Below are 16664 nucleotides of genomic sequence, written 5' to 3'. Positions count from 1 at the left end.
TTAATCTATGAGGAGGTTAGTGCATAGGGTAAAATAGGGATCTACTATTATCTTTTTCATATCTAAGCACCATTTAATGAATGGTTAATTCAGTCTTTCCCACTAATTTCTAATGCTACCTCTGCCATCTAAATGATGCCTAAATTTCTCTTCCTAGATTCTACATCCAATTTTCCTCTCAGTCAATTTGTCTGGCCTTTTCCAGTACCACACTCTTTTAATTACTCTAGCTTTAGAATAAGAATCAGCTCACTGTTTTACAAAACCAACTGGTATTTTAACAGTCATTACAGGGTAGCTTTCCCCCCTAAAAAAGTCATCAGTATTGTTTTGTGCATAGTCTATGAAATTAGTTGTGTCTCTGAGGTCAGAATTTAGAGGTCTGTCACCCAGCAAGTTAAGGGCCTGAGGTCTATGGCTTGGCTTCAAAGAAATTATTAATCTTCTGTATTGTATGAATAAATTGGCACAGGTGCATATAGGTATTTTTCTACATGAGAATAAATGGTTTTCATCAAAATTTTCAGAAGAGGGTACATGCCAACCAATGGAACAGAACAGACCCATGCACCCAGTCAAATGATCTTTGACAGGGTGCCAAAACTACACAATATGAAAAGGATAATCTCTTCAGCAAATGATGCTGGGAAAGCTAGATATCCATTAGCAAAAAAAGAGAAACTGGACCTTTACCTTATACCATACACAAAAATCAACTCAAAATGGAATAAAGATTTAAAGGTAACACCTTTTATTTTTTTCTTTTTCAGCTATGCCACGTGGCTTGTGGGATCTTAGTTCCCCAACCAGGGATTGAACCCAGGCCCACCGCATTAAAGGTAATGCCTTAAAGTATAAAATTCCTAAAGGAAAACATGGGGGAAAGCTTCATAAGATTGGTATTGGTAATAATTTCTTGGACATGACACAAAAGGCACAGGCAGGAAAAGTAAAAATAGACAAGTGGGACTATATCAAACCAAAAACCTTCTGTACAGCAAAGGAAACAATCAAGAGTCAAAAGGCAACCTATGAAATGGGAGAAAAGATTTGTAAACCATATAATGGATAAGGGCTTAATATCCAAAATATAAAAGGAACTCCTAGAACTCAGTAACAGAAAAACAAATAACTCAATTAAAAACTGGAAAAGGAATTGAATAGACATTTCTCCACAAGAAGACATACAAATGGCCAACAAGTAATATTTAAAGATGCTCAAGGGACTTCCCTGGTGGCGCAATGGTTAAGAATCCGCCTGCCAATGCAGGGGACACGAGTTTGAGCCCTGGTCCAGGAAGATCCCACATGCCGTGGAGCAACTAAGCCCGTGTGTCACAACTACTGAGCCTGTGCTCTAGAGCCCACAAGCCATAACTGCTGAGCCCGCGTGCTGCAGCTACTGAAGCCCACACACCTAGGGTCCGTGCTCTGCAACAAGAGAAGCCACTGCAATGAGAAGCCTGCACACCACAACGAAGAGTAGCTCCCACTCGCCGCAACTAAAAAAAGCCCGCGTGCAGCAACGAAGACCCAACGCAGCCAAAAGTAAATAAATAAATAAATAATAAAATAAAATAAAGATGCTCAACATCACAATCATCAGGGAAATGCAAATCAAAACCACAGTGAGGTATCACCTCACACCTGTTAGGAACTGTTATATTATACTAACATTACTTTTTAAAAATATATATGTAATTAAAAATATGTATTAATTAAAATATATATATTAATTTTTTAGAAAAACAGAAAATAATAAATGCTGGCAAGAGTATGGAAAAACTGGAATTCTTATGAACTGTGGGTAGGAATGTAAAATGCAGCCACAACGAAAAACAGTATGGAGGCTCTTCAAAAAATTTAAAACAGAATTATCATATGATCCAGCAATTTCCCTTCTGGGTATCTACCCATAAGAACTGAAAACAGGGTCTCAAAGAAATATCTTCAGTTCCATGTTTACTGCAGCATTATTCATAATAGCCAAGAGATGGAAACCACCCAAATGTCCATTGACAGATAAATGAATAAACAAAATGTGCTATATACTTACAATGGAATATTATTCGACCATAAAAACAGAAATCCTTCATATGCTACAACATGGATGAACTTTGAAAACATCATACTAGGTGAAATAAGCCACTCATAGAAGGATAAATATTTATGATTCCACTTACATGAAGTATCTAAAGTAACCAAGCTCATAGAAAGTAGAATGGTGGTTACCAGGGGCTGGGGTAAGGAGGAAATAAAGAGTTACTGTTCAAAAGATATAGAGTTTCAGTCATGCAAGATGAAAATGTTCTAGAGATTTGCTGTACAACACTGTGCTCATAGTTAACAACACTGTACATTTTAAAAACTTGTAAGAAGAGCAGATCTCATGTTATGTGTTTTTTACAAGTAAAAACAAACAAACAAAAAAACCTCAGCAGGATACATCACATTCAAATTGTTGAAAACCAAAAATCAAGAGAAAATCTTTATAGAAAATGATGAACCCATGCAAACATTAACCACAAGAAAACTGTAGTGGCATAGCAATCATCAGAACAAAGAGCAATACCAGAATGATATCACACAAATGGTAAAAGGGTGATTTCACCAAGAAGATACAACAATCCTAGATATGTATACACCTAACAAAAGAGCTTCAAAAGACATGAAGAAAAACAAATAGAACTGAAAAGAGAAATAAGCAAATTCACAATTACAGGTGGAGATTTCCCACTCCTTTGGTAACTGATAGAAGATGTAGACAAAGTGAGTAAAGATACATAAAATACCTTGGTGAAAGAGCAGGGTCAGTTCTTTTCTCAGCCTTTTCATTAGAGGATAGATCCACAATGTCATCTGTGTTCTGTACACAGGGAAGCTTTTGTTCCTTATTGCTTTCATCTTCATTTATCTCAGGACTTAAAGACAGGCATTTATCTATTAATACAAAATGCATATTATTATAAAAATGATAGCAAAAACATATATATTTAAAGCACAAAGGAATTTACATATAACACTGTAATGTAATGATTAAGAAATTATCCCAAAGTCCAATTTCTTAAAAGTTGAGCTATTCTGTTTTATATGTAATGTCTTTACTAGTAAGCCACAAAGAGCATATTATGATGCTTATAAATCACACTATGCTATCTAGCAGGATTCACTTATTAAAATCTTATTGGTGAAGTTGAACCACATAAAACTTAAATTCTACAGAAAGGTTGTTCTGAGCTGTTACTATTTTTTCTCCTCTCTTTACTTGGTTATCTGCTTTAAGTAATCTATATGTGAATTCTTCAAGAAAGAGACCGAGACTTCCCTAAACTCTTAGCTCTCATTCCCTAGTGACTCACAAGTGTCAAAATGTCTGTATTCTAGGGAGCTTTAAAAAAGAAAAACGAGGGCTTCCCTGGTGGCGCAGCGGTTGGGGGTCCGCCTGCCGATGCAGGGGACACGGGTTCATGCCCCGGTCCGGGAGGATCCCACATGCCGCGGAGCGGCTGGGCCCGTGAGCCATGGCCGCTGAGCCTGTGCGTCCGGAGCCTGTGCTCCGCAATGGGAGAGGCCACAACAGTGAGAGGCCCGCGTACCACAAAAAAAAAAAAAAAAAGAAAGAAAAATGAGAGGAATACTTATTCTAGTACCTTTTATACAAATTAAACAACTTATTTTGGGTTCATAGAGGTGCTCTGTAGAGGCAGAACATGAAAACCTGTGATTTATTAACAAACACAATACACGTTTAATTATATGCACGTGACTTAGAATAATTGTTAATGTGAACACATAGGAGGTAACACATCTCAGAGACAAACTTGAGAGAAATATCTCCCCATTTCACTTTTTTTAATAAACGTTTTTTCTTTAAATTAAAAGTAAAAGGGTTTAACCCAGTACCATGAATACAGAACCAATTAATAAGCATTATTAGTTGCCACTATCCAGAAGAAAAGTAGTTAAGTTATACATCATATTAGTGTACGTGTCTTCACAAGTAATATAGGGGCTATTAACATATGTAATACACTTACTTTTGTGGTTTTCTCCTTTAGAAGAGCCTGGCTGAACAGTGGCATTTCCTGAAAGATTTACCTCTTGTTCACTACTTTCATCCTGATTCTTTCTTCTCCTTTTCCTTTGATTTATATCTTGTTCTAATGCATTCTGTTCTGAATCCTGTCCTGATAAAGTCAAAGACTGTTCTTCTTCAACTGTCTGAGCATCCTTTTGAGATCCTTCTGTGTCTGAAATTCTAGTGCTCACAGACTCATCTGGATTATCATTCACTCTTTCACTGGAGACTTTTTTCACTTAAAGTAAGAGAAATTGTTATAAATATAGAAACAGTCTACAGAAAAATTCTTAAAGGTGGAGAAGATAAACACGTAAGGATGTCTGAGCGAAAATTTAAAGACAACCCAAACTGTCCAATAGAGAATGACTAAATAAGTTATAATACATTTATGCTATAGAAATCCATGCAGCAAATAACAATGAGGTAGGTTTGTACGTAGTCATGTACAAGATTTCAAAAAATATTGTTGCCTTAAAAAAAAATCAAGTTGCAGAACAATATACACAGTATTACCACACTTTTATTTTAAGAAAAACAATTACATATACTCTAAGACACATACACATTTATAGGCATAGAAAAGAGTTTACTAACAATCATCCCTAAGAAAGCTAAGACTTTGAGGGCAGGGTTCAAGAGAGAGTTCAAGTATTTCATTTTCTGTATCCTTTGTTTTTCAATGAACAACCTTATTAACAAATATTTTTAAACAATTTCTAGTGCCTTTTTTTGAAGGCATATTAATAGTTAACTGTATCAAAAGATGAAAATAATGAATTACATTTTAAAAAACAAAAATAATAAAATGTTACTTATTTTTATTCAAAAAAAGTCAAAACAAGATTTTAAAACTAAGAAAATATGCTGGATTTATTCTTTATCAGAATAATAATCAGCAATTTTTAAATTCTGAGACTTGTAACAAAGTACCTGAAAAGTTCTCACATTAAATAAGATACAGTGAGTTACTTATGCTATCACTGTAACATAATAACCACAAGATTAGTGATAGATTAATATATCTATTTTAATTTCCCAGGGCTATGTAAGTTAAAAAATTGACTAAAGAATGAAATAACTTTGCAGTTATCAATACTACTTTTAAAAAGATAGGGGCACTATGCTCTAGAAAAAGAAGTTCTATATTGGCTCTGTGCAGAAGGAGTTAACAAAGCAGACCTCACTGCTCTCCTTTGAAAGGCCTGCTTAAAAGGTTGGCCCTCAGCTTTCCTGGTGGCGCAGTGGTTGGGAGTCCGCCTGCCGATGCAGGGGACACGGGTTCGTGCCCTGGTCCGGGAGGATCCCACTTGTCGCGGAGCGGCTGGGCCCGTGAGCCATGGCCGCTGAGCCTGCACATCTGGAGCCTGTGCTCCGCAATGGGAGAAGCCATAGCAGTGAGAGGCCCGTGTACAGCAAAAAAAAAAAAAATGTTTAAAAAGGTTGGCCCTTGGGCTGTGTCTGGAAACTTGGGTTTGGGGAGAGTTCCAACCAGCCTAACTGACAAAAGTGGCTCGCTATACCTAAATTGTTTGAATAAACAATGTGGTTTATGCTGAACAAATGCTTTCCTTTTGGGAGTTTTGAATTCTGGTACATTCCAGGAAAAAGGTGTCTACATGACCAACCTCTAATAAAAATCTTGGGTGCTGAGTTTCTAACAAGCTTCCCTGGTAGACAGCTTTTTACATACCTCACTCCTACTTGTTGTTGGGGAATTAAGCACATCCTGTGTGACTCTACTGGGAGAGGACTCTTGGAAGCTTTACTTCTTTTCCCTAGACTTTGACCTATGTGCCTTTCCCTTTGCCAATTTTGCTCTGTATACTTTCATTGTAATAAGTCTCGTCGTCTGTACAACTATATGCTGAATCCCGTGAGTCCTAGCAAATAATTGAACCTGGGGGTGCTCTTGGGGTCCCCCTACACAGGCTCTCACAGTCCTAGCTTGAGTCCTGCCTCTACCACTACTAACACTGTGAGACCTTAGGAAAAAATGACTTAGGATCTCTGAGGTTATTTCTGGGTTATTAAAACAAAAGGAAAGGGGCTGGAATGTATAACTAATATATAAGGTTCCCTGTAGTTCAAAGATTCTTTAAATTATGTGATTATAGCTAAACATTGTCCTCAGATCAGAATTCAAATAGTTAAGAAAATATAAGCCTAAAAATAGAAATACTCACATATGAACAATTTCCTACCTGGTACAAGTCAACATTAACCCTCAGAAATAAGGTGTGCTCAAACAATACAGTTGAGTCACAAGCCCAAAGTATTAGAGTTCCATTTTTTTTTTTTTAGACTTTTGTGCCAGATTTGTTTTACAGAGAAAAATGATAATAAGTAACCAAACATGACACCCCAATATTCTGATGCTCCTTTATTAGCTATAGCTATGCCCTCAATGCAAGAAAGATGTTAAATAGCCCAGCCATCCAATTATAAAATGTAAAAGGGAGCTGCTGTTTGGGGCCAGATAACTAGAATATTGAAGAAAAATCAATTCCCTCCAATCGGATGTCCTGATGATCTCAACTACCTGAACTACATATGAACAGCCTAAGACTTGAGGGACAATATTGCAAGCCTATTATTAAGTAAAATAACACACTTTCTTTTAAATAAATACCTTTTACATTTTTCCGTGATTTAGAGGACTTCTTCTCCTTTAAAGTCTGATTTTTAACAGATTTTTGTTTTCTTTTCTCTTCTTCAGCGAGAACTTTCTGAAGCAAATGAGCAAAAAAATCGAAGTCAAAAGGGCGCTTTTCCTCTGTTTAAAAAAAAAAAAAAGAAACTTCAAGTTTTTATTTTAAAAAAAGGAAAAGAACTTTCAAGTTTTAATTTTTCTTAAGTGTAATATCAAAAGCGAATGGGCTTAGCAGCAGAACAGACAAAGAACTCTAATCACTATAGTACAGTCACACAACAGAACATCACTGAGCAATAAAAAGGAACAAACTATATTAGTTTAAAAAAGAAAGAAAAGGAACTACTGATACAAGCAATAATATAGGTGAATCTCAAAAACATGCTGAGTGAAAGAAGCCAAACACAAATGAGTATATACTGTATGATTCTATGAATAAGACGTTCTAGAACAAGATAAACTAACCTATGATGATTCAAATGAAAATAGTAGCTGCCTGGGTCAGGATTAGGAGTGGAGATTGACTAGAAAGGGAAAGAAGTGGCCTCGCTGGAGTGATGAAAATGTTCCATGGCTTGTTTTGTGTGGTGGTTACACAGGTGTACTCTTTGTCAAAACTCAAACTATAAATTGCACTGTCCATAATTATAAATACACTTTTTAAAAGGCTAGGATGATTAAGAAGTCTGCAAAAGCCTATCCACCACTTTATGTCCTCACTTTATTACAACTCTTTCACTATTAACTCTTACTCTTCCAAATATCAGCGAAGAGGATAGTAAATGAGTATTGATCAGGACCACTCTCACTAAATACCTATTAACAGTATTATATCAGAAAGAGTAATCTATGAACAAACCAGAATGAATCCACTCCAGGAGTCAATCCTTGCCTCAGCTGTGTCTACAAATACAGTGAATACAGAGAAGTGAATACAGGGAAAATGGTGCTCCAAGATTGTTTTGATTACAAGATGGCCTCAGAAAAAGAGGTATATACCAAAACAAAAGTAAATTAGACTTAGGAAACTAAGCCCAAACCTGAGATTCTTGAAAGCCCTATTTTATTGTGGATCCAGCTTTTCATCTGTTCTGACCTTCCACACAAATGATTCTGAAAACCAGAGCACTAAAATAATCCATAAAGTTCTCAGAGGAATTAAAAATATAAGTTCTAAAAAACACCATTTGGGTTTTTTTTGTGTTTGTGGTTTAACGATTTCCACCACAAAGCATCAAACAGTGAATTTTAAAGGTTCTATTATAATGGTTTTAACAATGGCTCCACACCCCATAAAGACTGTTTATAGATTTATGGACTCTTTTCTGATTATAATGCATTAAACATAACGAAAAGTTTCAAGACCACTTCTCTAAAATGGAGAGGGTTGAGGACTAAAATATTCCAGATCTTCCAGAAGCCATTCCTAGAAGTGGTTTTCCTGAGGACTCAATACCACATTTGTAAGGTATAGGGTCCACTCATCCACCTTTGTGTCTACTCATAAAATAAATGTACATGCTATACAATCTAAGTACTTCTCTTTAGAATTTTTTTCTAAGATTAGCACTATGGCAAATGAACACTGAATACACCTATTAATCATGAAACATTGGTAATTATATTCCAAACAAAGAATACAGGAACTACTCTAAATAGTACATTTAATTCTGTTTTTCTTTACAGATCCCTTGATGTAGTTCTCTGGACTTAAAAGGAAACAACGTTCATTTTAATGAGGCTATTAGTTAAAAGCTGAAAGTTATACATCATTTCTTCAAATCAGGTCTAAATTCAAACGTCACCTCTTCAGGCACTTCCTGGTGGCACAGCGGTTAAGAATCTGCCTGCCAATGCAGGGGACATGGGTTCGAGCCCTGGTCTGGGAAGATCCCACATGCTGCGGAGCAGCTAAGCCCGTGCACCACAACTACTGAGCCTGTGCTCTAGAGCCCACGAGCCACAACTACTGAGCCTGCGAGCCACAACTACTGAAGCCCATGTGCCTAGAGCCCATGCTCCGCAACAAGAGAAGCAACGGCAGTGAGACGCCAGCACACTGCAACAAAGAGTAGCCCCCACTCGCCGCAACTAGAGAAAAGCCCGTGCGCAGCATCGAAGACCCAATGCAGCCAAAAATAAATAAATAAAACAAATAGATTTATTTAAAAAAAAAAAATCACGTCTTCAGACAGAACTTCCCTTAATACCCAATCTAAACACCCACCCCCTAACTCCCTCTTTTTTCTTCTTAGAAATTAGTCACTATCTGAAATTATTCTGCTTACCAATTATATTCCTCCTCCACCCAATTAGACTTAAGGCTCTAAAAGCAGGATTCTCCATCTGCCCTGTTCACCATGATATCCTCAATGCCAACAACAGTGACTAGCACACAGCAGGTGGTCTGTATTACTGACTGAATGACAGACTTACCACAGTAGGTAAGGAATCATCTATAGTGTAATATCTTCCAGAAACAATTAACCTCTTCTTCAGTACAATTCCCCCAGAATAAAGAGCACTTAGAAATAGTATCTTCAGTCTCCCTAATTTCTTGGACTCAGAACTCTGCTTACTTGCTTCTTGATGTTTTAGCTATTCCCTTGCCTATAGATCTATATGAACTGCCAGACCTGAACTGCTAAAGAGAAAAATTTCCAGTCTTACTCTTCCTATGACAATATAGGGATGAAACAAATCTAAAACACACTGGAACCAAAGACAAAACATTGGTCATTTTTTAGAATCTCCAAATGATTCCTTGTGAAAGAGGTCTTAATACTTACGGAATGCTTTGTCTATTCTCCATCCATTTGTTTTCTCTTCACGTTTAAATTTATTCTGTTAACAAAACAAAACAAAAACTCTTTGGTAATTTTCTCCCATTAAACAAGTGCAGATTATGTCTTAAAAAAAGCATCAAAATAAAATTCTTATAATAACATATGATTCTCTAATAAATAATACGTCTTTGCTAATAGGCAAGTTACTTAAACCCTTAGCTTTTAAAAAATAGAAATGAAAGATTTATACTGAGCTCTGTGCTCCTCCTTATGATCAATAACATGAATTAGCAATGAAAACTGGATTTACAGAGGATAGAAAAAAAAATAAAGTCAACTAGCGTGGAAACAGATCAAACAGTAATCAATTAAGCTAACCAGTATTAACTCTTTAAAAACTAGTATATTCATATCAGGTTAAACCTCTTACATTATTATTCTATTTTTAATGGCATGGAGGGGAAACTGTAAAGAAACAACTAAGCAAAATTTTGAAGCAGGCCAAGTTTATGTTTAGAAACTTCTTTATATTAAGAACATTTCCTCATGCTTTTCTGAGCACCAAAGAGCCCCATTCCCAATTCCACTCCAGATTACCTCCTTTAAGATGGAGATGGTTAAGGTTTAGGGTTCAATGCATCCTAAGGTCATTAGAAAGTCTGAGGGCATACACATACACAAACACACCCTACAGGAGGGAACGATCAGCCAATCTCTCCCTTCTACAGATCAGTGGTCTGAAAGCTTTTATTAAAAATACAAAAATTGTTTTATTGAAAAAAAAGAAAAATCACACAAAATAAAGAACCTCTTCATGGCCCCGTTCTTCCCTCCAAAAGAAACTACCCACTAACCTGACTTTATATTTTTTTATTAATTAATTAATTTATTTATTTATTTATTTATTTATTGGCTGTGTTGGGTCTTTGTTGCTGCGCGCAGGCTTTTTCTAGTTGCGGCGAGTGGGGGCTACTCTTCGCTGCAGTGCACAGGCTTCTCCTTGCAGTGGCTTCGTTTGTCGTGGAGCACAGGCTCTAGGCGCTCCAGCTTCAGTAGTTGCAGCACATGGGCTCAGTAGTTGTGGCTCACAGGCTCTAGAGCACAGCCTCAGTAGTTGTGGCACACAGGCTTACTTGCTCCATAGCATGTGGGATCTTCCCAGACCAGGGATCAAACCAGGGACACAGTCCCCTGCATTGGCAGGTGGATTCTTAACCACTGCGCCACCAGGGAAGTCCTAACCTGACTTTAAAGCAATCACTTTCTTACATTTCCTCACTGTTTATCATCCAAGCGTACATCCTTAAGCTCTATAATTTAGCCTTTCCTATTTTTTTAAAACTTCATGTGACTAACATCTTTCAACCTACAGATTATCCCTCTATTCCATTCTTCATTTTTCCTCATAAAACTTATTACCAAGTAGTATAGAAGTTTTCAAGGAAGATCATCTTTCTCCCTTAAAAGATCATATTATTCTTTAAACATTTCCTCAAAAGTTAACAAAAGTCAGGTCCACATGTAACAAAAGTCACATAAAAAGTGACAGACTACAATTACTAAATTAAACATCCTGAGAGAAATAACAGTAGGCTTTAGGCATTATTCAATTCTAAAACATTGCTACATCATATTTTACTTCATTGAGAATATAATCCAGAACAAGTTAAAATATTTTTGAAGAATGTATTGATGTTCATCATTTTTTTTTTCTGGCCACCCCACACAGCTTGTGAGATCTTAGTTCCTGAACCAGGGATCAAATCCAGGCCCTAGCAGTGAAAGTGCAGAATTCTAACCAGTGGACCACCAGGGAATTCCCGGATATTAATCATTGAATTCATAGGCAGGAACCACTGTAGGCAAAATTCCACAATTATAAAATAAATCCCATAATTTCCATCTCTGGCCCTGACAAAAACTGGTAACGAGCTTTTTCCACATATCCAACCCAACGTAAATAATTTTAACACCAAACAAAATAAATGCATCAACTATTTTCAAGCACTAGACAATAGGCAGAGCAAGACTACAATCCCACAATCCCAGAGAGAAGGGAAACACAAAAGATGTACCAACGTTCACACTGGCTGTCTGCCTGGGCTAAATTTCCTAACCAATGAAAGAGAGAAAAAGGCCAAATAGAGAACAGAGATCCTACTGAGCTGAGGAAGTAGATAATCTTTAGGGGCAGGGTTCTACAGAGAAGACAGCTATTTAAAGAGGAGTCTCACAAGCAGTATCCCATAGGCTGTTGGTCTGGGTTCCATATGCCCAGAGCATAAGCTCTAGTGGAGAACAGCTACTTCAGGGACAGGAGCAAAAAGACGATACTAGAGGTCACGTAACATAGTGAGATGACAGGGTTCTTCCCACATGAATGGAAAGATTTTGTTAACATCCAAACATTCACCTCAGACACCAGAACAACCACCACTTAGAGACAGGGATCACACCCTAGAGTAGCCTTTCTCAATTGAGGTTCTAGCATGAGAATTAAGCCCTAATGCCCTAAGGGATATACTACATGTAATGAATCACCTTCTTTCCTGTACACCTAAAATGGTGTAATATGACCACCCTTAGAAAAAATTAGAAAACAGTAACACAAATTATTTTCTGTAGTTCAGATGAGAAACCTAGAGTAAGGACCAGTCTTAATAAAGCCTAAAATCAAGCCTTGGGAAGAAGAAGGAGAGTTGGCAATATATTAACTGCCTTCTAGAACTAAACACTCTTTAAAGGAAAAAAATACAAAATAAAAACAAACATAATCCAGACACTGTGCAACATATCCACAATGTCCAACATGCAACTGAAAAAAAAAATTCACAGACATGAGAAAAGACAGGAAAATGTGAGGCAGTCAAGGAAATGAAGAGTCAACAGAAACAGATCCCAATATGACCCTGATGTTGAAATTAGCAGACAAGAAAGTTAAAGCACCTGTTATATGTTCAAGGATTTGAAGGAAAATATGGAATGAGCAGATACAGAAATCTTAGCAGAGGAATGGAAACTAAGAAAAATAACCAAGGTGAAATCACAGAAATGAAAGGTATAATATCAGAAATGAAACATTCACTGAATGGGCTTAACAGCAGACTGAAGATAGCAGAAGACAGGATCAGTGAACTTATAAACATGATACCAGAAACTAACCAAACTGAAATAAAGAAAAAAGACTGGGAAAAAAAATGGACAGAGCTTTGGTAATCTGTAGTACAATGTCATGCAAACTAACACAGGTAAGCGGAGTACTAGAAGCAGGGAACAAAGCAGAAAAAACATTTTAAAAAACAACTCTTGGGCAAATCATAAACAAACTGCTGAACACCAAAGTTAAAGAAAAAATCTTGAAAGCAGTCATAGAAAAGCAATTCATATATATGTATAACTGAATCACTCTGCTGTACAGCAGAAATTAACACAACACTGCAAATCAACTATACTTGAATAAAATAAATTGAAAAAAAAAAGAAAACCGGGCTTCCCTGGTGGCGCAGTGGTTGAGAGTCCGCCTCCTGATGCAGGGGACACAGGTTCGTGCCCCGGTCCGGGAGGATCCCACATGCCTCAGAGCGGCTGGGCCCGTGAGCCATGGCCGCTGAGCCTGCGCATCCAGAGCCTGTGCTCCACAACGGGAGAGGCCGCGGCAGTGAGAGGCCCGCGTACCGCAAAAAAAAAAAAAAGAAAAAAAAGAAAACCTTAAAAACAAAAAAGAAAAGCAATTCATGACATGAATGACATGAGTGATGGCTGACTTTTCATCAGAAACACTGGAGGCCAGTGGACAATGGAATGACATTTTAAAAGCACTGAAAGGAAAAACTATCCAACCAGACTTGTATACCTAGCAAAAATGAGACTCAAAAAAGTCTTTCAGAAAAATGAAAGCTGAAAGAATTTTTCAACAACAGATAGGGTATTCAGAACTACAAGGAGTGAAAAGCATCAGAAATGGTAAACATGTGGCTAAATATTAAAGACTACAGTTGACTCTTGAACAACCAACCTAACTTTGAACTGTGTGGATCCACTTAAATATGTGAATTTTTTTCAATAGTAAATACTACAGTACTACACAATCCGAGTTTGGCTGAATCCATGGATACGTAACTGCAGATACAGAGGAATCGCAGATATGAAAGGCCAACTATAAGTTATACTCAGATTTTTCACTGCAAGGAGGATCGACACTCCTAACCCCTGCATTATTCAAGGGTTAACTGTAGTTTCTTTAATCTACTAAATTTCCGTTAAAAACAAAAGACTCTCTAAGCTAAAATAAGTTCATGGGTAGTGGGGTTTATAAGCAGAAGTAAAACATGTAATAGAATGAAGGATGGAAGGTAAATAGAATTCTTCTTCTAAGAGGATATTATGTAAAGAGTAAAAAGGTACAACAAATAAAATACTAAAAAAATTTGATTAACCCCATTTAAAGCAGGAAAAGATGAGTAAAAAACAGATGGAATGAATGGGAAATAGTGAGATGGTAGACTTAAACAGAGCCATATCAATTATCACATTAAACATAAATGAACTAAGTTGTTAACAGAAATGTAAAACAGACATTTTGTTTTATTTTTATCGGGGGCAACATAAGAATACAATGAACATTTCCTGTAGATACAATGAACCTATCTACAAAACAGAAACAGACTCATAGACATAGAGAACAGACTTGTGGTTGCCTGGGGGGTTGGAGGGTGGGGAGAGGGATGGACTAGGAGTCTGCGGTTGGTAGATGCAAACTATTACATTTAGAATGGATAAACAACAAGGTCCTACTGTATAGCACAGGGATCTATATTCAATATCCTGTGATAATAAACCATAATGGAAAAGAATATAAAAAAAGAATGTCTCTATGTGTATAACTGAGTCACTGCTGTACACCAAAGATTGGCACAGCGTTGTAAATCAACTATACTTTAATTTAAAAAATAAAAATAAATGATCTGTGCCAAAAAAGAAAAGAAAAGGAAAGGAAAAAAAATGGATCAATCTAAAGAGAGAAACACAAATCTGTAATTGTGGTTAGATGTGTCAACTCTTCTCTCAGTAACTGACAGAACTAGATGACCCCACACCCAACAACTGCAGAACATACATTCATTTCAAGTGCACACTGACCAAGGTGAGAGTATGATAGGCTTTACTTATTTATTTTTGGGGGCCATGCGGTGTGTCATGTGGGATCTTATAACCCGACCAGGGATCGAACCCACACCCCCTGCAGTGGAAGTGCAGAATCTTAACCACTGGACCACCAAAGAAGTGCTGCAAGTGTGATAGGTTTTAAAATAAATCTCAACAAATTTCAAAAAGCTTGAAATCTTACAGATTATGTCCTTTGACATTCAGAATGTCAAAGAAACAATAACAGTAAGATATTTAGAAATGTCCCAATGTTGGAAATTAAACACACTTCTAAACAATTGACATGTCAAGGAAGAAATCACAAGGGAAGGATTTCCCTGGTGGTTCAGTGGTTAAGAATCCACCTGCCAATGCAGGGGACACAGGTTCAAGCCCTGGCCTGGGAAGATCCCACATGCCGTGGAGCAACTAAGCCCATGTGCCACAACTGCTGAGCCCATGTGCCTGGACCCCATGCCCTGCAACAAGAGAAGCCACCGCAATGAGAAGCAGGTGCACTGCAACGAAGAGTAGCTCCCACTCAACACAACTCGAGAAAGCCCACACGCAGCAACGAAGACCCAATGCAGCCAAAAATAAAATAGTTAATTAATTAAAATTTTTAAAAAAAGAAATCATAAGGGCAACTAGAAAATATTTTTAACAGAATGATAATGAAAACAGTGTATCAATATTATGGGATACATTTACAGCTCAGATGAAAATGTATAGCTTTAAATGTCTACATTAAAAAAGAAGGGTTTAAAATCTATGTTCTAAGTTTTCATCTAAGGAAGCTAGAAAAAACCAGAGAAAATTAAACCCAAAGTAAATACAGGCATACCTTGAGGATATTGCAGGTTCAGTTCCAGACCACTGCAATAAAGTGAATATCGCAATAAAGTAAGTCACACAGGTTTTTTTTTTCTTTTTTTTTGGCTTCCCAGTGCACACAAGAATTACATTTACATTACAGTGAAGTAGTCTATTAAGTGTACAATAGTATTATGTCTAAAAAAAGCAATGTACATACTTAATTAAAAAATATTTTATTGTTAAAAAATGCTAACCATCATCTGACAATGCAGATGGTTTGCCACAAACCTTCAATTTGTAAAAAAAAACGCAGTATCTGTGACGTGCAATAAAACGAGGTATGCCTGAAGAAGGAAAGAAGTGCTAAAGAGTTTTTTAAAAACCAATGAAAACACACAAACAATTGAAAACTTAACATAGCTAAAAGCTGGCTCATTAAAAGACTTTTGGAAGTCAAAAACCTTTAGCAAGACAAGAAAAAAGAAAAGAGAAAGAAAAATCATTAATCAATGAGATATATCACTATAAATCCTACAAACATTAAAATAGTAAGTGAATAGTATGAAATTTTTATGCCTATAAATTCAACAACTTAGCATCTAAACTGACACAAGAAGAAACTGAAACTATAAATACCCCTGTATGTATTAAAGAAATTGCATTTATAATCAAAACCCTTCCTCCAAAGGAAACCATAGGCCCAGATGGTTTCACTGGTAAATTCTATCAAACATTAAAAGCAGGAATAATACTAATCTTAAACAAATTTTCTCAGATAACAAGAGGGAACACTTTCTAACTCATTTTCTATGACCACCGTAACCTTGGTACCAAAAACACAAAGACACTAAAAGAAAATTATGAACCAATACTCTCATGAACAAAGATGCAAAAAATCCTCAAGAAAATATAACAAAAATCAGCAACATATAAAAAGAAGAATACAGTATGACTAATTGGGATTTATCACAAGAATACAAGGTTGGTTCAAAATTTGAAAATCAAGGACTTCCCTGGTGGCGCAGTGGTTAAGGATCCGCCTGCCAATGCAGGGGGACATGGGTTCGAGCCCTGGTCCGGGAAGATCCCACATGCCACGGAGCAACTAAGCCCGTGAGCCACAACTACTGAGCCCATGTGCCACAACTACTGAAGCCCGCGCGCCTAGAGCCCGTGCTCCGCAACA

The 16664-nt window shown here is 36.9% G+C and overlaps 1 protein-coding gene across 4 annotated transcripts in view; it reads right to left on the bottom strand.

The window, feature by feature from the left end:
* The window catches only part of BDP1 (BDP1 general transcription factor IIIB subunit), an 88203-nt gene that overhangs the window by 58963 nt on the left and 12576 nt on the right, over nucleotides 1–16664 (bottom strand). For all 4 annotated transcript variants that reach the window (XM_030845156.2, XM_030845177.2, XM_030845168.2 and 1 more), the window contains exons 8-11: nucleotides 9521–9575; nucleotides 6711–6854; nucleotides 4038–4316; nucleotides 2793–2940 (exon numbers count right to left, since the gene is read on the bottom strand). In XM_030845156.2, coding sequence (XP_030701016.2) covers nucleotides 2793–2940; nucleotides 4038–4316; nucleotides 6711–6854; nucleotides 9521–9575 — 626 coding nt within the window. The remainder of the gene's footprint in view (nucleotides 1–2792; nucleotides 2941–4037; nucleotides 4317–6710; nucleotides 6855–9520; nucleotides 9576–16664) is intronic.

This window comes from Globicephala melas, chromosome 3 (genome assembly GCF_963455315.2).
Source record: "Globicephala melas chromosome 3, mGloMel1.2, whole genome shotgun sequence".
NCBI classification, from domain to species: domain Eukaryota; kingdom Metazoa; phylum Chordata; class Mammalia; order Artiodactyla; family Delphinidae; genus Globicephala; species Globicephala melas.
Note: the sequence above shows the minus strand (reverse complement) of the source record. Positions and strands in the feature narration are given on the sequence as shown.